We start from the raw sequence: 22,916 nt of genomic DNA on the forward strand, positions 1-22,916 counted from the left end.
TAATAAATATTGGTTGTTTTCCTACATTTTCAAATATATTGATTTCAATTACAACACAGAATACAAAGTGTACACTGCTCACTTTATATTTGATTAAAATATTTGCGTTGTAAAAATGAAAACAGTATTTTTCAATTCACCTCATACTAGTACAGCAGTGAAAACTGTTGTAAAAGTGCAACTTACAAATGTTGGGTTTTTTGGTTACATAACTGCACTCAAAAACAATGCAGAACTTTTAGCACCTACAAGTCCACTCAGTCCTCTTTCTTCTTCAACCAATCGTTAAGACAAACAAGTTTGTTTACATTTATGAGAAATAATGCTCCCTGCTTCTTATTTACAATGTCACCAGAAAGCGAGAACAGGCATTTGCATGGGACTTTTGTAGCCAGCATTGCAAGGTATCTACATGCTAGATATGCTAAACATTCATATGCCCCTTCCTGCTTTGGCCACCATTCCAGAGGACATGCTTCCATGCTCATGACACTTGTTAAAAAAAATAATGCATTAATTATATTTGTTACTGAACTCCTTGGGGGAGAATTGTGTGTCTCCGGCTCTATCTGACCTGCATTCTGCCATATATTTCACATTACAGCAGTCTCGGATGATGACCCAGCACATTGTTCATTTTAAGAACACTTTCACTGCAGATCTGACAAAAACACAAAGGTACCAATGTGAGATTTCTAAAGATAGCTACAGCACTCGACCCAAGGTTTAAGAATCAGAAGAGGGATGAGGTGTGGAGCACGCTTTCAGAAGTCTTAATAGAGCAACACTCCGATGCGAAAACTACAGAACCTGAACCACCAAAACAGAAAACCAACCTTCTGCTGGTGGCATCTGACTCAGGTAAAGAAAATGAACATGCGTCAGTCCACACTGCTCTGGATTGCTATCGAGCAGAACCTGTCATCAGCATGGATGCACGTCCTCTGGAATGGTGGTTGAAGCAGAAAGTGCATTTAGTGCATTTGGCATGTAAATATCTTGCAACACTAGCTACAACAGTGCCATGAAAACACTTTCTTTCTTTCTTACTTTCAGGTGAGATTGTGAACAAGAAGCGGACAGCATTGTCTCCTGCATATGTAAACAAACTTGTTTGGCTGAGCAATTGGCTGAACAAGAAATAGGACTGAGTGGACCTGTAGGCGCTAAAGTTTTACATTTTTCTCTTATGACTATTTAGTTTCCTTAAGAGCCTTTGGTGATGGACCTTGTCAAAGGCTTTCTGAAAACGCAAGTAAACTATCTCGACTGGATCACCCCTATCCACATGCTTGTTAACACCCTCAAAGAACTCAAATAGATTGGTAAAGTATACAAGGTATACTTCCCTTTACAAAAGCCATTAACTAGACTCTTCCCCACAAATCATGTTTGCCTACTTGTCTGATAATTCTTTACTATAGTTTCTACCAAGTTGTCAGGTACTAAAGTTAGGCACACTGGCCTGTAATTGCCAGGATCACCTTTTTTTAAAAAATTGGCATTACATTAACTGGGACAGCCTTGTTTCAGTGATCGGTTCCATACTAGTTAGTAGCTTCGCAATTTCATATTTGAGTTCTTTCAGAACACGTGTGAATATCATCTGGTCCTAGTAAGCTATAGCAACCTAATGCTTTGGAGGATAAACTTGAAATTTGGCAGGGGTTAGTCTCTGTGTTAGGGATGTGCGTTTTAACTTCCCAAGCAAAATTTGGACAGATTTTCATAAGTTATAACCCTTGGAAAAACTACAGTTTGCACATGCTCAGTAAAGACTTGCTTGAATTTAACAGCTAAAATCTCCAAAGATGCAGTTCTCTGAGCACATTCAAGCCTATCATACCTCCTACTGTTGACCAGACTACACATATAATAAACCTCACAAAGCAAATGAGCAAGCTGCCTCCCCTCACAGTCCCCACCTCTGACAGAACTAAAACGTGCCATCCCCAGAGCGAGCACACTCCCTCTAAACCCAGGGCTCTCTCTGTAATGTCTGCTCCCAACTGCTCAGGACCAAGCACTGGAAAAGAAAGCCTGTCAATAACTGTACTGGCACACCAGCAGCATGGAGAAGGAAGCCATCTGGTTCAAATACAGTGGTAACTGGGCTGACAACTTTACCCTTACTGTGATTTCAACGGTGAAGTATGTAAAAGTTCAAAAAAGTCACAATAACCTATGCTGATGGTAAAAGGTACCAAAAAGTAGACAGACTGAATTAGTCCCTACTGATATGGGTCAAGGACTAAAATCATGCTTGATAAAAAACAGAATATGTGGAACTGGAAATTAATGAACCAAAACTCCTGTGTCAGATATTCAGTCTAATTGGTGGACAAAGGAATAAGGGGATAGGCTATTCTTCCCAATCCTCCCTTTTTTGGGGTGCTAGAAGGAAGACTTTGTGGGAAAAGTAAGGAAAACCAGTTGGAGGCTACTGAATTAAGTTTCACCATCATAACTACCATTCCCACCATCTCCTGGACCCTGGGCCTTCGCCATCCTGATCCTGAGAGATGTCCTCACTGTACTGAATTAACTAGAGGGGTACTCAGAAGACATCACCACCCCTAAGAGATGCAGCTCAATCCTAAACACCATCTGCGATAAAACAGGATCAGACTTTAAAAGTAGCAACAGCTCCAGCCTATCTCAACTAATCTTTTCTCTTTTCCCCAAAACAGTTACCATTTAAGTGACTGTCAAATGAGTCCTCCTAAAACTCTCTCCAGTTAAAGGGAAAGGGAACAAGAAATGCTGTTAAAATGAAAGCCTTAATACTTTATATTCCAAATGCTTTAACTGTTTTTCCTTCTTTTCTGTATCTTTAATACTAAATAGCTTAAATTAAAATTGACTCAGGTCCTTCTTTCTGATCCAGCAAGCAGATAGGACCTCTGGTTCCAGGGACTCCGCCCCCAATCTTCAGAGAAGGATTGGAAGGACCTAGCCTATTTTAGGCCCTATAAGGCTGTGTCCTTATTCTGAACTGAAGCTATGATCAATTTGGGACCACAGGAAAAAAGTAAAGCAAGCCTACAGAGACAGTGACTTTGCTAGGGAGTTCACAGTACTGTAAAGGCAGGGAGCTGTGTAGGCTGGAAATACCCTGGTGAGAAGACAGACACAGGTCTCCTTCCACCCAAGACAAGTGAAAAACGGAAAAATAAGTATGGGCACTGCCAATGTGTGCACTCTGGGCAATTCCTGGATCAAGAGGTTACAGAATGTATAAGAGCAAGGAGTACACCATACAATGGAGATTGCTGACTACAGACTGATTTGGCTTGGTAGGCAATTTTTAGGACATATGTTCAACAGCCTAAATGACTTCTCACACCTACCAACAACATAAGAACTTAAGAATGGCTATACTGGGTCAGACCAAAGGTCCATCAAGCCCAGTATCCTGTCCTCTGACAGTGGCCAATGGCAGGTGCCCCAAAGGGAATGAACAGACAGGTTATCACCAAGTGATCCATGCCCTGTCACCCAATCCCAGCTTCTGGCAAACAGAGGCTAAGGACACCATTCCTGCCCACCCTGGCTAATAGCCACTGTGGGCGGGAATGGTGTCCCTAGCCTCTGTTTTTCCTATAGCCATAGTTTTTCCTAACTAGGAAACTAAATGGCAAAAAACCCAAAAACACAAAAAATACCACCACTACATTAACACAGAGTTATGGTGGAGCAAAACCTCAAACTTCTGAAAACAAGGAAAGCCACAGTTAAGGTTTCTCATACAACCATAACTCTGCCCTCTTTCAGCAATGCCCAAAAACATCCTGACAAAACACATACCTTTACTCTGCCAACTCCACAGCTGCTGAAAGGTACAAGCTTTTCACCTCCTTTCACAACTCACTCATTCTGACCCACAAGATTCCATATTACACTATTAAACGACAAAAAGGGGGGTGAGAGATGGGCGTCTCGTGGAGCTTGCAGTAGCCAATATGAATTATTTGCATGAACTTCAAGTGGAGTCAGCACGGCCCTGAGTCTCAGGATGTTAGGAAGACCTGGACACAGGTAGCTAGCCTGAGTGTCCAGTAGTGCCACAGTATCCACACTTCTATTTTTAGCATGCTAGTTCAGCTTGAGCTACTGTGAATCTGTCTGTCTATACTGGGAATTACATCTCCCAGCTGCAACAGACATATCATGCAGAGTTTTTACTTGGGTTGCTAGCCTATGCTGAAGCCCATGCCACATTGTCTACACTGTTACTGTTATACCTACTAGCGAAATTAAAGCTAGAATGCGTATAAGCTACCTGCACTACAATCACACCTTCACGAACAAGCGTAGGCATATGACCTTAAGCAAGTTTTTAAAATCTCTGCCTCCATTCCTGATCTGTTTAAAAAACAGGGTGGGGCGACACTTTTCTGAGCTTGCAGATCTGTTGTGATAATAATCCAATAATGTTGGTAACAGAACAGGTGTAGTTCCCTACACACGGAGAGCAAGGTTTGAAGAGCCAAAGTAGGGGTTGTGTGTTCCCTATCCTCTGAAGCCCACCTCACTGCTCAGTAGATGGTAGGAGCAAAAGATGCACATTTACAAAGATCCTTCAGCTATTTCCCCATCTCTAAGAACAGAGCAGCAGCAACAGTGCAACATGGGAGAGGAGCAAGAGGATATGTTTCCACAACCCTCAACTGCTCCCAGTCCAACTAATTGAACAGGGCACAAGACAAAAGGATTTAAATGAAGGAGAAAATTACACCACCAATCCAAATTGTTAAACTGATTATTTAATATTACTGGTTTTGGTCAACATATTTCATAGTAATACTGTTCTAGTTTTCCTTCAGTGTTTGACAAAATAAAAAACACTTGTTTATTTTGAGGACCTGAAGTGAACTAAGACCTAGTATTGATGCTTTGAGTTCTGCAGCTGCTAAGCACCAATAAAAAAATTAAACAAGATCATAACTTCACTGTGTTAATCAACTGGCATAGTGAGCAAGACAGCTAGAAACAGGAATCAGACACAGCAGTAGTGCAGAATACATAGGGACTGAGGGAGGCAAGCAAGCCTGGAGGAAAGTTTTCCTTTGCAGTATGTTCCCTGCATTAAGAGCTTGCACAGCAAACTGACTGGTCATTCAGTTTCCTCCATATCAATCTATGAGAATGCTACAAAAGGAAGCCAACGAGGACTAGCATAATCCACCTCTGCATCAAGCTCTTACGCCGAAAGCGAACCCACAAACCTTATCCCATTGAAGAACTCGGATTACAGGGTCTGTGTCTATCACTGGAGGTCCACAAGGTATTTACTATAAAGTTACAACACTGATTTATAGAAAATCTAGGTTTCAAAATATTTTAGCTAATATTTGCTACTCTGAAGCCTGTACAGATAGCTTAAGGTACCTTCACTTGTAAAGCCAGGAATACAATAGCTTACTTTAGTGTTAAGTACATTCTCTAAAATATGATCATGTGGCAATATATAGCTTTTCTTAGCACTTGTTTAGAATGACCTGCATACACTCAAGCGGCAAAGTCACAAGTGAGGAATACAGTCACCCCAAATGAACGTTAAAATCACGCAATCATGCTATCACTTCATCTTCCAAAGTCCTCAGTCCTCTATATCAAGCAGACTGATAGAAGCCCTTGCCCTTAAGATGTTTATACAAGATCCCTGTAATATACTAGTTAATTACAGGCAGCAAATAGATTCTAGTATTTCTAAATCCCAAAAGCACTCAAACATTTTGTTCGGAAGTGTTATTGATAGTGGCTGAAATATATGAAATCTCATTTTATTGTTAATTCAGAACAATTACAATTGCTATCTTTAGTACCTTTATGCCACAAGAGAATCCAAAATCCAAATGCTATACAAAATACAGATAATCATCAACTATCTGTGATCTCATTAAAAAATAGCTTCCAAAATAGCACACTAATTTTTTGTACTAGAAAAAAAAAAGTGCTCCCCCTTCTAGCTTTCAAAAGAACAAGAATTTATGCTCAGACATTATCCACACAGACTTCAATTTTCCTCTTAACAAAAAAGTCAAAGAATGTAAGTGACCTCATACCAGAAAGCTGTATAACAACATTACTCTAAAATAATTCTTAAAGAGAAATGTAGGCATCCTCTTAAAGAGAAAGATAAGTATTCTGGTCAAAGCATAGATTACCAGAGTTTGAGTAAGTGTGTTACATCCCACTATCCTCAAGTATAGTATTTTCCTAAGATCCAGGTAATCATAAGGCTCAGAGAGAGTTTAAGTACATTTTGTGAGCCTGTACATCACACAAAACCACCATATTAACAGGAACCAATAACATCCATTCAGTCCATAGGCTGTTTCCACATCAGGAAATGAAGAACTGTCCTAATTTTTTAAAAACAATCTTTTACAAAGCCATGAGTTACGTATTAATCAGTCCAAATGTGAAGGTCTGCAGTATGATAACATACTAAACTTTTGGGGGGCTAAAAATCAGAAGTCACATAAGAGCAACATCTTATAACGCGTTCCACAAAAAAAATTAAGATATGGTATACAAGTTTACCTTTAATTTAATTTGTTTTAGACTATTCCTTCTTACCAGGAAACAAACTCTTGCCAGAATGAGATCTAAATTAAATTCTCAAACCAATATAAGCATCAATACTGAATTTTTACAAATAGGAAACAAACCCAATTTTTTTTTTAGCAAACATCAAGAATATGTTTCCCTTATATGCGGATGTGCACAAAGCATATTAAAATTGTGGATATTTTGTGTTCTCTCTCACACACACCCCAATTTTGGGCAGCAGGCTTTGAAACCTGTTCAGATTTGAGGTTACTTTTCAATCAGTGCCACTGAGATACTTAATGGAATCAACCTTGTATGTGATTACATTCCAGCTGTTCTGTTTTCAATTAATGAAGTGTACAGCCTATAACACAGTCTGCAAATCTACTTGCTGTTCTCTGCAGTTTTCCAAATTCAGTCAGACCCTGGTCAAGTAACTTTAGAGAGTCCAACTGCTGAGAAAAGTGTCACAATACAATATTGCATACAAATAGTATACAGTACATATAAACAGACAGCTGTGTTCAAGTTGGAATAAAGTGCTGGCTTGTTAAAAGCTTGCTCCTGCTTGTGATTTTACTAAGCTTTACTGATCATTTCACTCATCTTAAATTCCAATGTCATTTGAACTTCACGTGGCATGCCTGGGCAAATGCAATGACTTGGATGTTGTTTTAAAGACTGGGCTTACTGCCAAGTCTCCTCTGTCTCTACTCCCTTGACCCACCAAAGCAGCTTTAGACAACACCTTCTTTATTTACATTAGCGAACAGCAGTTTGACTGCTTACATCCCAGCAATATCAAGTGAGGTCCAATCTACCCATACAACTCACTTCTTTAAAAGCAACACTGCTAATTTGCCCATCCACTCCTTCAGTATGATCTAAATCTTGGTTTGTGACTACCATGTAGCTGTAGAGAACAAAAAAGGAAAGGAATACAAGGTTCAAGGCTGAATCCACATTATCTCAGTTTTAAGCGCAGATTTTTTCTTTGAGAGCGCAATCCTCCAGTGAAGACTTCTGAAGAGCAGAAATGAACCATTCTATATACACTCACACACAAAAAAGGAGCCCTGCTACACACAAAAAAGGAGCCCTGCTACACACAAAAAAGGAGCCCTGCTGAATTTATAAACAGTGTGATCTGAACAAAAAAGTACCAGTCCACAAGTTGTTAAATTAAAATGCAGTTTCAACCTGAAGTCTTTCAGCAACAAATGTCTATGTAAGCTATTGGTCTCAGACTACACAAGCTTTTTTGAAAGTGACAAAACTACCAAACTTCCTTTAGCCAAAACACCATTACAGCTCCCAACACAAGTGTGAAAATCTGTCAGCTTTCCTTGATAATTCAATCTTTTTGATTTTCCTGAAATTTTTGGATAAAAATGTTGTACTGTTACCAATAAAGGATGATGGATAATAAGTTACCCTAGCACACATTTTATTTTTGCTCTCCCTCAGACCAACTAGTCCTGAATCAATACCTCTGTAGTACAGTTTGAAGTGGCAACATGTTTGCCACAGACCCACAATGTTTTCAATCATATATATGATACACAGCTGTTCTGTTCCCCACCTCCCCTCAGTAAATACCATAAGCACAGACTACGATTGGTCTCTCTTTAGCTGTTTTAGGGAAGGAAGGGCAGAGAGTGCTCTTTCAAAATGTACTACCTTCCCATCACATGCTTGCAAGTTCAGCAGACAAACTAGTTTTCACTATATGCTAACAGCACTCTGCTCCGAAACCTGAATACAAACTGTTACAGCACATCTGGTTTAAAAAAAAAAAAAATCAAGGCATAGTGGAGCAAAGCAGCAACAGCACAACTAAAAGCTAACAGCAGCAACTAAGAAATGGATGGTGGACGAAAACGACAATGGGTCTAGAGAGAACTGCAACAGGAATGGGGAAAAAAATGAGAAAGGGTGAAAAACATCTCTACAGAGAATAAGAGATGGATAAAATACTTAGAGTGTAAGAATGTCAATAAAATTTCAAATAATTTTGGTGTGAGTAGCAAGCAATTCATTAGTTACAATACTATTCTTTTGTTTTAGACCGCTAAATTGTGTGTTAAATCCCAAGAAATCTGTAAGCTTTCTGTCCATTTAAAATGCATGAATGTCTAACTATATAACATCTAGTGTTTTTGCAAATACCATACCTACTATAAAACAGTAATCTTGAGAGTAAACCTGTGTAATGGCATTTTCAAAGGCACTCATTTTGACAAAAGTCTAACTAAAATTATCTAATCTTTACTAGGATTGTAGTAAAGATGGAGATAAAAACCATTATAAAGAGTTTGTGATCCCCCCCTGCCCCTGATGTCAACCCATAATCAGTAGATTGCATTATGCTACTATACCGCAAAACACAATGGAAGTTAAAACACTGTACCTATCAAATTTCTATGAGATCACAAAGTATCAGAGCACAATGCAGACGACAATATTTTTAGCGGCACCATCAATAGCAAATTGCTTATGAGTGGCTGACAGACAACTGGCAGAGTTGATCTGCAAAACATTAAAAGTCACAAGCTGCACAAACACGTTTTTAACTTAAGTTGACCTCCACAATACATAAAAACAATATACCCAATTAGCAACAAGTTTGGTTATTGCAGGGCCTGACCCTGCAAGATACTGAGCACCTCCTAGGAAGTCCTGCATGCACTCAATTCCCACTGACTACAATGAGAACTGAAGGATCTCAACAATTTGCAGGACTGGTTTCTTTGTAGGGAAGATAATTAGTTTATAAATAGGTGTATTTTTAACACTTTATATATAGGCTCTCTTATTGTCCAACTCAGGTAACATGGTATGCCTCATCTTAGGTACCATCTTTTAACTTTCTATGTACACCATATACTGTCTTGCTTAAAATGTACATTAATTTGTAAATGAAATTTCCGCATATACTGACATGCAGTGCCTCTTCATTTACATCATTCAACAGCGAACATCGTCAAGTGTCAACTATTACACACAAAGTTTGAACAGTCAAGCTTAATCTTTTCTAAGAAAACACAAATTTGGGATCACCAAGTTCAGTTTTAACACATTAGTCCCTCAAGTTAAGTTTTCTCAAAGTACAAATTACAAAGTAACATTTGGCAGAACTAAATAATAAAAGTGAAAATCTACTGGATTGTGAGGGAGTGTTAATTACAATTTCAACACTAGTTTAAAAGTTAAGATGCCATATGCAACTCTTAAAGTCATCATAAATGGCTGCCACTATTGAACTGTTTTAGTTTTATAAAATTCTGTGTCTTAATATATTTTGAGGTCAGCCTAAAATTTTATAGTAGAACAACACTGATCAACAGTGCTGCAAGTCAAAGAGAAACTGAAACCTTTATTAGCTAGAATTCCAAGTATCTGTTTTGGCTTTTACACATTCCAAAAATGAAGAATATTTCTGTCTTCACTATGGCAAGAACAAGAATAGTGCACTATGCCAAGGAGAGGGGACAGAGGAGGCACCCAGAATTTGGCACTATCCCACAACCCCCCTTCTCATCTGACTAGTTTATTAATACGGGAAATCCCTTTTACTTTAATGGAACTAAGTTCTAACTAAGGTTGCAGTATTAGACTTTAGATTGGTGGATACTTCTAAACAATCTTTCAAATAGACCACCCTAACAGCAATTACTAGATTAACCAGTACAAGCACAACTACACTAGTCAAGGTGGTCACCATTCACGCAATCCAGCACAAAACTAAGCATTACACATGAATTTCAATGAACTACTGTGTAGTAATGACATGATAGGAGTGGAGAAAAGAGGGAAAGAAAAAAAATGCTGTTATGACTGATTTTAAATTCCTCTTTTTTTAAAACATGTGTCAGTGTACCCAGAGTCTTCAATTGGGATCCCTTGGATAGGAGTTCTTAAAGAATGTAATAAATTAAATACCCTGAAGAAATGGATGGCTTTTTATTTCTTTGAAAGTTAGACTATACATTTTAGAACTATGAATATACAGCCCATACCACAACAGTATTCCTGACTAGATAATTGGAAAAGTGATATTAAAGTTAGAAGTGTCAGTTTAGACTTATCTTCTATGTTATTACCAAAAAATGCTAACGTTGTGCATTTCTCCCACATGCCTAGTAGTTTTTCCCCCCACCATTTCCTTTAAAGAGGAGCACAGCACAAGGTAAGTGTTTAACAACCCTAAAAGCTTCCCATGGATTGGGAAAGATATATAGTTAGGTTTCAGCTTCTGTAACACTTAAATGAAATATGTTTCTAATATAATAGTTACAGCTATAGCCACTGTAACATGTCATGTGCATTTTTACAGTGTATAAAACCAGGGTGGATTTTTTTCAACTGATTTATTTAAAAATCAGATTTTGAATTATGGTATATTTTACTTTTTAAAAATAAACATGTTTAGAATGAAATCTGAATCTAATATAAATGTTAAGGCCTAAACTTGTTATAATCTCTTATAACATTTAAATGAAAAAATAAATAGGCTAAATTAATGAACCTCTATCAAAAACTGAGTTAAAGACTGTTTTTTCAAAGCCTTATAATGGTCCCTTATAATATAGGCTAACTACTTATGCTAAACAATCTGTTCCACCCTGAATTTTGCTGTGACACTCAGAGTACCTTTCCCAGACTTGAAGAGCTCTGTGTGGCTCAAAAAGCGTGTCTCTCTCACCAACAGAAGATGGTCCAATAAAAGATATTACCTCCCCTATGCTGTCTAACTTTTGAGGTCAGGCTTCATAAATATGGCATAATAAGTTATGTACTGTGTTAAGGTCTTGTTTAATAAAAATAAAATTTATATACTGTTTGTGTATTTAATTAAATTCCAGTTATTCTAATGCAGCTTGGCACAAATCATGAGCAAAAAGTTAATTATCTAATAAACAGCAATATATCTTTTACCATTTTCTAACATACTAAAATGTACAATTAATAAGAATCTGAAAAGCTATTTAATTGCTTAAATAAATGCATATAGTTACAGTGCACTCTCCCACGTCGCAAAAAGATGTACCAACGATAGTGTAAAGGCCCTATTTAGTTGTAAATCACCATGTGTTAATGGTTGTATGAGAATGCATCTTTCCTTAGCAAATAACTGAAATACAAATGGAAAGTTGATTATTTACATCAAGGCTTTCCACTTAGTGATTTAAATAATGTTTTAAATTGCCTTGATTTAGATCAGTCTACCCTGCATAAAATAGCAAACTGACAGGACATAAAATATCCTGTTACACAGCTGACCACAACAGAATAGAGACTTACAGCATTTATAACATTTGCCTCCAATTACTATAATATACTCAAACAGAAAAAACGAACTGCAGAGGATTGGCAGTTCTTACATAATAGTATTTGGAAGCAGGGACCTGTCCCAACCCCTCTGTCCCAGGACGATGTATTCAGGAGGCCCAGGCTAAGTTCCCTATAAGCTGTGTGACTGTGCAGCAGCAGCCTATTTAGCACTGCACAGGTGCTCCGGCAACCCGCCTGGCTGGGACCTGCCACAGCTAGGGGAGAGGCATCTCTCCCCTGGCCGCAACCTAGCCTGACCCCTACCCTGCTACAGCCAGGGGAGGGGCACCCCTCTCCTGCCCCAACTCAGCCCCAGACCTGCCGTGGCCAGGGTGGGAGCCTCTCTCCCCATCCCCAGCACAGGTGCTGCTGCAGGGAGGGAGAGCGGGGGGAGTCATCTCTCCCCACCATACCCCAGGAGCACCCTCCTGCCCCCCAAACCACTCATCCCTGGCCCCACCCCAGAGCCCACACCCCCAGCTGGCGCCCTCTTCCTCCCTCCATTCCCACACCCTCTGCACCAGCCCTGAGCCCCTCATCCCCAGCCAACCCTATGCCTCAGCCCCTCATCCCGAGCCCACACCCCCAGCCAGAGCCCTCACACCCCTGCACCCCAACCCTGAGCCCTCTCTCACATGCCAAACCCCTCGGTCCCACCCCCAACACATGAATTTTGTTATGTGCACCAATACGAAGATGATGTGTCACACATCACCTCCATATTGGTGCACATAACAAAATTCATTCTGCACATGTGTGGGAAAAATTAGAAGCAACACTGGTCCCAGGTTGCACCTGTGGACACCAGTCCTGATCACCTTAATGGATATGCAAATCTATGCAGCCACTGCCCTAAGCTCCTCCATATGAATTGGCTCATGTGATGAATAGACAAATATCTAGTTTACAGGATTGCTTAAAAAATGTTTTCAGCTAATACTGTTTTTGCAAACAAACGTTCTTGTAATGCAATAGTAAAACCGTTGATCCAGTACTTTCACTAAGTTGCATCATTAAAGTTAGTAATACCTCTACCAAATTTCTATTGAATTTTTGTCCAATTTGGTTTTTGTTCTATATTAATTTGAGACATGAAGCTTTATTCTCAGTTGCCAAATGCCTATGCAGAACATTTCAGTTTTAATTTTTTTATTCTCACTAGATAAACACTGTTCCATATCCTATTCACAATTGCTATAATTTTTCCTTTGTTTTCCATTTGAGTTATATGTACACTATTTATATAGCACCATAACATGCATGCTATTTGACTAACAAAAGCCAGGGACCCTGAAACAGCAGCAGTCTTGTGAGAATAAAAAAAACCTTCCATCTGAAATACTCTACCTAGGCAGCAGCATGACTTAGTAAAAGTACTCTTTTAAGGGTGCCGTGCATTTGGTCTTAGTGCCAGACTTCCTAATTTACTGAAAGTTAGGGAAGTGTTTAAAATCATACAACCTGAAATACATATGGTCGAATACATATTAAAATACAGATAAAGATTTTTAATCAATTTAATCTGATACCGTAAAGGTCTCTCTACTATACACATAGTGAGAGAGCAGAGTCGGAACATGGCTGCAGTATTTAGTAGACTAGACATAACCACATTTCAGCAGTGTCTTGAAACTAGGCTAAACAACAGGTCAATGTATTAACTCAGTTAACACGATTTGGGCCCTTCCACAATAAGGTCAGAGAACTAACTGTATTTTCACGGTGGCTCCCAACTTGCATATAGTTGTGCAAATGGGTCCTAATATGCTGCACATTCCTACACCACACTTATGAGTTATTTTTAATTTCTAGTATTTTTCAATAAGTAAGAGGTTTTGTATTTGTTATAGAGGTATAAGTATCTAGAATACTAGCTGAAACAAAACAGGATAAAAAACAGCATTACAGTGATGCAAGCACATCTAACAAGAAACAAATGCTTCTCATCTAAGTCATATCATTGAAAGTGAAAAACACACTAAACACTCAACAGGAGATATGTAAAAGCTGTATAAAGAAAATAAACCCAGAACTACTGGTAGCAAATGACACTTTAGTACATGTAGTGCAACAAATTTAATATATTTTACATTGCTACACCAAATATATTCCCCACTTCATAGCGGACTACCTTCCAATATTTACTTGGTTTCTAATTTGTGAGGACCAGTTTGTTAGTGAAACTGAAATTTGGACCACTAAAAAAAAAAAAAAAAAAAGTGGTGTGAAGATGCTAAAGAAAGCCTGGACTAATCCCAAAACACTGTGTAGTGGGATAGAATGCTGTTCAGTGGTACCAATAAATACATACCTAGACCACAATTTCTTTGTACTGTGTTGCTTCCTAATGCAAGCGCCTACCAGAAAAAGATTGCACATCCATGCACTTCAACCTAACTCAGTTTCTCACTTGGGAAGTTAGGCGCTGGGGGCGGGAGAAGCCCGTACTACATACACTACTTCCTAAACAAAACAGCGAGGTTCAAGGCACATACAGACTAGACTCCCTCCATTCCCCGCTGTTCTAGGCCAGTTTTTCTCAAGGTATTAGGGGAAGAGGCAAACGGCCCCTGAACGGCCCAAGTGCGAGCACGCTGCGGGCGAGGGTCCCCAGCGCTTCGTGGATTATTAAGGAGGCCTCGGAGCTCCCTGGGCAGCGGTGCCTGGGCCATCCCCGCGTCATGCCGCTGCAGCCGGGCTTCCTAGCCTGTGGCGGGGAAGCGATAGTGTCCGAATGGAGGCTTGCTGGCGCGCGAGTGCCGCTGGAAACCGGTTGAGCAGCACCCTAAGCGCGGCGCATTGCAGGGGGAGGGCTCACAGGGTTTCGTCACTCCTGCCCCACCAGGGCTCATCCCGACCCCCCGAGCAGGGCTGGAGGAGCCCGGCGGGAGCCCCCGCGCCACGGGGAGGAGCGTTCCCCACCCGAGTGCTCGCCGGCTCCCCCCAGCCCAGCCCAGCCCCTCGGAAAGCGGCAACCAGCCCCACTCCTCGCACGGTGGGAAGGCAGCCCCCGACAGCCGACCGCAGCGACGCACCTGCAGGCCCCAACGGCGGCCCCGGGCCCGGCTGCCCGTCCTCCCCGAAGATCAGCCTGAAGTCGAACTCGTCAGGGGCGCCGCAGTTTGCCGTAGTCATCGGTTTGGCCGGGGGTGTGAGGCGAGACCCAGTCCCCACCCGGGCCGCGCCGGGCTGCCGCTGGGCTGGGCTGGGCTCCCCGCCGCGCCTCTCAGGGCCGCCTCATAACACGGGAGAGCGAGCACCGGCCGCCGCAGCTCCCGTCCCTGCTCCCTCACTCGGACTCCGTCTGTCACTCAGGGGGTGGGCAACCACTACGGGCCGAGGGAGGCCCCGCCCCTCCGCGGCTCCGCCCCCCCCCCGCCGCGCTCTCCCCGGGGCTCACGCGCTACCCGTGTTGGTCCCTCCCGCACCGACCCCGCCTCGCGCTCTGACGGCCCCTCAGCTGCGAGGACACTTCACCCAATCGCGCCGTCCTTCTCCGTCCCCTTCCCTCGTGCGCTGACCACGCCCCCCCCTTCCCTGATGCTTTGGTACTGGCAGCTTCTCCACACGCCCTAACTCCACCCCTTCTCCGGGTGCCTGCTCCGCTCCCCCTCGCCCGCTACCGTTTCCCACCCTCGGACTCCCAGACGCTGTGTTTGGCTCATGACGTAGGCCCAACGGACGCTCTCCTCGTGACTTCGGGGGGGGGGAGGGGGAGGAGAGGGAGACGCGTCAGGGCAGGCCACGTGATACGAGCGCGAACCTTCTGCCTCAAGGGCTACTGGGAGACGTAGTGTTTAGGCCCAGCCTCCTCGCGGCGGGGAAGGGGAGCGGGAGCCGCCCCAGGGGGCGTCCAGGGAACTCAGCCCAGCGGGCGGGGGGCGCTGTGGGGAGCACCTCTCTGGGGCCTGTCGGGGCGCCGGCCGCCGGCGCAGGGCTGCCAGCCACGTTGCAGCGCAGCCCCATCTGCAAGAGAGGATCCCGCCCGCGGAGCAGCAGCGTCTGACCGCAGCCCTCTGGGGAGTAAAAATACTGGGGGGGTGGTGGGGAGAGACAGCTGGAGATACCAGAGTGCCCACCCCCCAGCCCAGCTGGGAGCTTAGCCCCAGCCTCATCTCTCCTTCCCACCCTTAATGTTTCTGGCTGGAGGGCTGCAGGTCGCGGGCTGTCAGAGAGAAGGTGGGCGAGGTAACATCTTTTCTTGGGCCGACTTGGCTTGGTGAGAGAGAGAAGCTTCCCCACTGCCCCGAGCTCTGCCCAGTTCCCACCCTTGTCTCTCTTCCCCCCAGAGATTGGTCCAACGCACACTACCGCCTCCTGCCCCTGTCTGTAATATCCTGGGACAAAGGCGGTTACAACCCTGCAAACAGCAATGATAGATGCCAAATTTTCCACTGAACCCTTAAAGGAACTTCTTCCAAAAAAAAAAAAAAAGGGGGGGGTGAGTACTTGTGGCACCTTAGAGATGTAAGCTGTCCTGAGCTACAGCTGTAGCTTATGCTCAAATAAATTTGTTAGTCTCTGAGGTGCTACAAGTCCTCCTCTTCTTTTTGCAGATACAGACTAACACTGGATGCTACTCTGAAACCTGTGACTTTTCTTACAGCTCATTTGATTAAATGAGATTTTTAAAATTACATAGTATTTTCTGTGTTTTCATTTGCTCAAGCAAGGTATTTCTTTCACGCTGGTTTTACTAATTATTAAATCAAACTACAGAAAGGCCCATCTTAATTCTTCATTTCAAAAGGTACAACTGAAACACTATCCTTAATTGTATTTATTACAGACCAATGAAGAACTTCAACCTCATTTTCAGTGAACTAATTGACATGCCAGTAAACTGGTACAATAGGAAGATAAAGACCTACTGGAATTAATCAGTGATCTGTTTTTAAGGTGAAAAACATGACACTTGGTGTAGTAGGAGAAAATATAGTAGGTGAGTGTTTTGACAAACATTTACTTGCTTTCTTGTAAAGCCTTTTGATAAGGTCTATAAGATATCTTTAAGAGCAATAAATTACCATGAGTAAGGGGACAAAGTCCTCCTGCAGGTTTTCAACTGAGAAATAAGTGTCTTAAACAATTACTCTTGCCAGTCAAAGACAATAAATAGGGTATTTGATCATTTTCATATATAGTCTAGTGGTGTTCAAATATATTTATTAATGACTAACATGGAAGTAGACAAATGAATCAGCACAAGCAGATGAAATTTAATTTTTGATTAGACTATTTTAGAGTTTATCCTCTGAAGTTTCAGGCTTCTTAAAAAAGAGAGGACTTGAATAATTGTGAGTAACTTAAAGTATCTACTGAGCATCATCAGGAAGAAGAAAAACAAAGTCTTCAGTGAGAAAAGGATAGAAATCTCAGAATATTGAGTCTGTATAACGTTATACCCTTAGTGATTTACAACTTTGCCTCATTTCAAGATACATGTGAAAATTAGAAGTACAAAGGAAATTGTGTTAATTATATTGTTTTTACTACTCAGACATCTGTCCCTGTGACTGAAAAACAGAAGTGAGACCATAGGAGTACAGTCTAAAAAGGCTGGAATCGGCTGTATAAGAAATCCCACATCTTCTAATTATCTCTCATCTTGAACTAAGACTCTCACTACAATGTCCTATGGGGTAATAAAACATAAAGGCTGCTAGAAGTAACAGACTACTCTATAGAAATTTCATTTTGAAGCATTTTAGGTTTATGCTAGGAATTGAAGACAGCACTAGCCATGCTAATGGGACTTAAACACCACTCTTAGGAAACATGACTTTGTTTAACCAATAGGCAAAAGTGTAAATATCACTAATGGTTTAGCCTGTGTCATATGAAATGCTCTGGAATTGTAGATAAAGCTGCCATATAATTTAAACAGCTAGGGCTGTTTAATACTAGGGCTGTCAAGCGATTAAAAAAATTAATCATGCTGTTAAAGAGTAATAGAATACTATTTACATATTTTTTGATGTTTTCTACATTTGCAAATATACTTATTTCAATTATAACAAAGTTTATAGTGCTCACCTTACATTTTTGATAATTACTTCTACTGTAAAAAGAATAGTATTTTTCAATTCACCAAATATTACTGTAGTGCAATCTCTTTATAATGAAAACTTACAAATGCTTGAATTACGTACAAAAAAAGCTGCATTCAAAAATTTAAAAAAAAAAAAAGTAAAATTTTAAGCGCCTGTAAGTCCACTCAGTCCTACTACTTATTCAGCCAGTTGCTCAAACAAACAAGTTTGTTTACATTTACAGGAGATAATGCTGCTCACTTCTTGTTTACAATGTCACCTGAAAGTCAGACAAACGTAGCAGGCATCACAAGATATTTACATGCCAGATGCACTAAAAATTCATATCCCTTCCTGCTTCAACCACCATTCCAGGGGACATGTGTCCATTCTGATGATGGGTTCTGCTCGATAACAATCCAAAGCAGTGCAGACCGATGGATGTTCATTTTCATTATCTGAGTCAGATACCACCAGCAGAAGGTTGATTTTCTTTTTTGGTGGTTCAAGTTCTGTAGTTTCCACATCGGAGTGTTGCTCTTTTAAGACTTCTGAAAGCATGCTCCACACCTCGTCCCTCTCAGATTTTGGAAGCCACTTCAGATTCTTAAATCTTGGGTCGAGTGCTGTAGTTATCTTTAGAAATCTCACATTGGTACCTTCTTTGCTTTTTTGTCAGATCTGCAGTGAAAGTGTTCTTAAAATGAACAACATGTGCTGGCTAATCAACTGAGACTGCTATGAAATATATGGCAGAATGTGAGTAAAACAGAGCAGGGGACATGCAGTTCTCCCCCAGAGAGTTCAGTCACAAACTTAATGCGTTTTTTTTTTTAAATGAGCGTCATGAACATGGAAACACATATGAATGTTTAGCATATCTAGCATGTAAATACCTTGCCATGCCAGCTACAAAAGTGCCATGCAAATGCTTGTTCTCACTTTCTGGTGACATTGTAAATAAGAAGAGGGCAGCATTATCTCCCGTAAATGTAAACAAACTTGTTTGTCTGAGCAACTGGCTGAATAAGTAGTAGGACTGAGTGGACTTGCAGGCGCTGAAGTTTTTGTTGCATAACTGCACTTAAAAACAAAAAAAACCCTACATTTGTAAATTGGACTTCCATGACAAAGATTGCACTACAATACTTGTATGAGGTGAATTGAAAAATACTAATAATATACACTTTGATTTCAATTACAACACAGAATATATATGGAAATGTAAAAAAAAATCCAAAATATTTAATAAATTTCAATGGGTATTCTATTGTTTAATAGTGAGATTAAAACTGCAATTAATCGTGATTAATTTTTTTTAGTTAATCGCGTGAGTTAACTACGATTAATCAACAGCCCTAATTAATACACTGAGTCTACTGAATTAGATTGTATGTATATGCAGTGATCATTTGGTTAAACGTGAGGAGGCTGCCATCCCAGGGGTGAGGTGCAGGACAGGACACAGGCCTACCCAACTCCACCGCTTCCCAGTCCAGGGCCCTAACAGTGGCAGAATGGTCCACCACTGGGTCAGTGGGGATCCACCCACAACACGCTGACCTTGTATCAGGCCAACTCTCAACCAGACTGTCATGTAGTTTCCCTGGGCTACTTTCTATATCCCCCAGGGTTTGGTACCTCTACAGTGTAGTTGTCCTCCATCTCCCCAGGGTAGATGGCCAGCAACAGCCCCAGCAGCTTATCGGTGTCTCGGTCAGCTGGCAGCCCCAGGAGCTCCTTGGCATCTCCATCAGCTGACAGCCCTGGGAACATTCACCATTCCTCAGTACAGCCAGGGTCTTCTTCAGGCTCCAGCAGGATGCATCTGTCTCCCTTGACAGCTCCAGCCCAATTGAGCTGCAGGGCTGGCCTTTTATACTTCCCCTTCCTGTCCTACCCCCCAGCTTCCAGCAGGCGAGGTGTGGCAGGCAGCACATTGTGGCTCCTCCTTGTCAATCTCTGAGGGTGGCCACACCTCCTCACTACAAAACTTCAGCAGTCAGCCCCACAATGCCGTAAACAGTTAAGTTGGTGGAAATGCTCCTGCTGAGGACACGCACCACTAACAGAAGGAGCATAGTGTCGATGGGAAACAGTGCTTTGATTACTGCGGTGGCTGTATATTGTACTTAACTGCAAAGAAGGGCTACTTGGATGATCAGGGGAATGAAAACCTATCTTTCAAGAGACTAAAGGAGCTTGGCTTGCTTAGCCAAGCAAAGTGAAGGCTAAGAGGGGACATGACTGTTCTATAAATTACATTTGGGGGTAAACACCAGGGAAGGAGAAGAGCTATGTAAGCTAAAGGACAAAGTTGACACAAGAACAAATGGGTATAAACCATCCATGAATAAATTTAGATTGGAACTTAGAAGACAATTTCTAACAATGAGGTTTTGGAACAGCCTTCCAATACAAGTTGTGGGAGCTAACAACTTTTAAGATGGAGCTTGATAAGTTTATGAATGGAATAATATCATGCAGTTGTCTATGACAGCATGGGACTGGACTCAGTAACCTAGGAGGTCCCTTCCAGGTAGGTATTCCTATGCAAGGAGCCATGTTAATCCTCTCCATCCCTGCCAATTCTTATAGGAATAAGAAGTGGAAAAACAAGCAGCCTCTACTGTTGAAAAAGGAAACTGTAAATTTAAACTAGTGTAAGACCCTGCATCCTCAGCTGAGGTACATGGCATTATATGAAACTTTTTATTCATATACACACACACAATTCAGGGCAGAAGGAATTTGTCTGAGTAAACTTTGGAAGCTCTTTATGGCTTACCTTCTTGAGAATGAAAACGCTGCATAAGACAAATGCTCAGTGCAGAACTGTTTCACTCACATAGTGTCAGGTGTGGGGTTGTCCAGTGTATGTATGGTTTAGAAGAGACATTAGCCTTCAAGCTATTTTTTTTTTATAAGTTACTTTGACATATTGGCTCTCTGAATGAGAAGAATAGAGGAGTAAATGGGAATGTAATTATGTGTTTCAGAATGTTCTGAATTGTATTTTGTGATGTTTATTAAAATAATTTAATAAGACAAAAAACTAACCCTTGGAAGTTTAAAGAGGCAGATGATCTGAAATAGATATTAAATTGGCCAAAATGTCCAAATTTGGATGTTTAAATGAGTTTTCTGATTTTCTCAAGTGCTGAACTAGGTAAGTACATTTGAAAATTTTAGTCACCTGGAGCAAGACCTGAAGGTGATTTCCCTGAAGCGCCTACTAGTGTAGCCTAGCTGGAATGAAAGGTGACAGAACAAACCTCTCTAGATATGGTATTTTCCCTGCAATAACACTATATAAAAGATAACTATGCAGTATTCTTTGCATGTGGACCGATGACTGGATGGGGCTTTTGTTTTGTACAGAGAAAGGATGGCTAAATTACTCAACATTTAAGATAAATGAAACCTACAGGTTGCTTCAGTTGCGCCCACAGAACACATAGCACCACTCAGGTTTGGTCCAGCGGTGGATGGTATTGCAACCTGCCACTTAGGTTTGGCACCCACCACTGAGGCTTGGTCTACACTACAGAGCTAAGTCGATGTAAGGCCATGAGAGGCATAGCACTTAGGTTGACGTAGTTAGGGTGGAGCAGTGTCTGTGTAGACACTGCTTACTTACATGGCCTGTCAGCCTCATAGAGGGCTCATGGCTGGAGCCCCATCGCCAGAGGCTGAAACCTTGAGATGTCAGCTCTGGTGTGTGTGTAGGGGGGGGGGGGGAGGCTTCAGTTGTCAGTGCCCCACAATTCCCCATACACGCACCGCCCACAGAAGGAGCATGGTATGGATGTGAAACACCACTTTATTGTGGTGGTTGTATGTCGACTTAAGTCAATTTAATTTTCTAGTGTAGACATGCCCTGCTAGTGCAGGAAGCAATGCCCCGGATCTAGGCCAGGCCAGATTCCACTGCCATTGGCATCTTGATGCCAGACCCAAGGCAACCCACCAACCCATGAGCTTGGTGGTAGATGTGGGGTTGGGGATACCACTACCACTAGCAATGGGACCAGAGCTCAGTAAGAGACAGGACTATCCCCCGAGCCCCACACAGGGCAGATCCTCCCCATCCCCATGGGACGGCAGCAATCCCACAACCTGGCCCTTTCTTATCTCCCATTCCCCTACCGAGACCCACCACTAGTTGAGTACATCCATTGAATTAGGAGGCTACAACTGCCCGTGACGACACCCCCTATCAGGAGGACACTTCAGAAAGAAGTGTCGTTTTCTGGCCTGAGGCCAGGACCTGTAGCCAAGAATGCCCAAATCCTTCAAGGACCTCTTAGGCCAATATTTTCATATGCACTCGCTAGTTTTGGCTGCCTACCTAGAGACTTCTAAGGCCTGGATTTTCACACTTGGTGAGCAGCTGCAGCTCCCTTTGACTTCTGTTAGAGTTGCTGATACTCAGCACATCTGAAAATCAGGCCATAAGCATGAAATTCTGCATCACAAATTTGTGTACACTTGAAAATTTGGTCTTTAACCTATTTGCCATTGTTACCACGTTTCAAAACCGAGGTAATATATTATTTATGTATTTCAGAGATGATGGAATGAATTAGTTCATGCTTGTAAAGCACTTTGAAGATGAAAAGTGCCATATAAATCCTAAGGATTATTTATGCCATACACTGCTACACAGTCATCAGGTGATGCATATAAATCTATTAAGTAATATTATCTGGGCTACCTAACTTTTAAAGCAACATTTTGCAAATGCAAAGAAAATAGTACAAAACTGAAACCAGCCAGTACAAAAACAGCACTGTTTGCAGCTTTGTTCAGAACAGCTGTACATTCATGGCTAGCTTACCGTCCTAGTGCTTTATGCTATTTATCCGATATGGGAGGATGATTTTATCATCATTTCCCACCCACTACTGAATGCTTCATAACTCTGTTTCTTCATCTAAAAACATACAAGTAGCTACTGCTTATGCAATGCTTAATCAAAAGGTTGATTCT

General features: G+C 41.6%; 1 protein-coding gene across 3 annotated transcripts in view; it reads right to left on the minus strand.

The window, feature by feature from the left end:
* NFATC3 (nuclear factor of activated T cells 3) overlaps positions 1-15,307 on the minus strand; it is a 140,089-nt gene extending 124,782 nt beyond the window's left edge. Inside the window, exon 1 of one of the 3 annotated variants that reach the window (XM_073307568.1) lies at positions 14,928-15,307. In XM_073307568.1, coding sequence (XP_073163669.1) covers positions 14,928-15,027 — 100 coding nt within the window. In that variant the 5' untranslated portion in view covers positions 15,028-15,307. The remainder of the gene's footprint in view (positions 1-14,927) is intronic. The other 2 variants (XM_073307566.1, XM_073307567.1) reach the window with 2 other exon arrangements.
* Between the last annotated feature and the right edge of the window lie 7,609 nt (positions 15,308-22,916).

This window comes from Lepidochelys kempii, chromosome 12, assembly GCF_965140265.1.
Source record: "Lepidochelys kempii isolate rLepKem1 chromosome 12, rLepKem1.hap2, whole genome shotgun sequence".
NCBI classification, from domain to species: Eukaryota; Metazoa; Chordata; order Testudines; family Cheloniidae; genus Lepidochelys; species Lepidochelys kempii.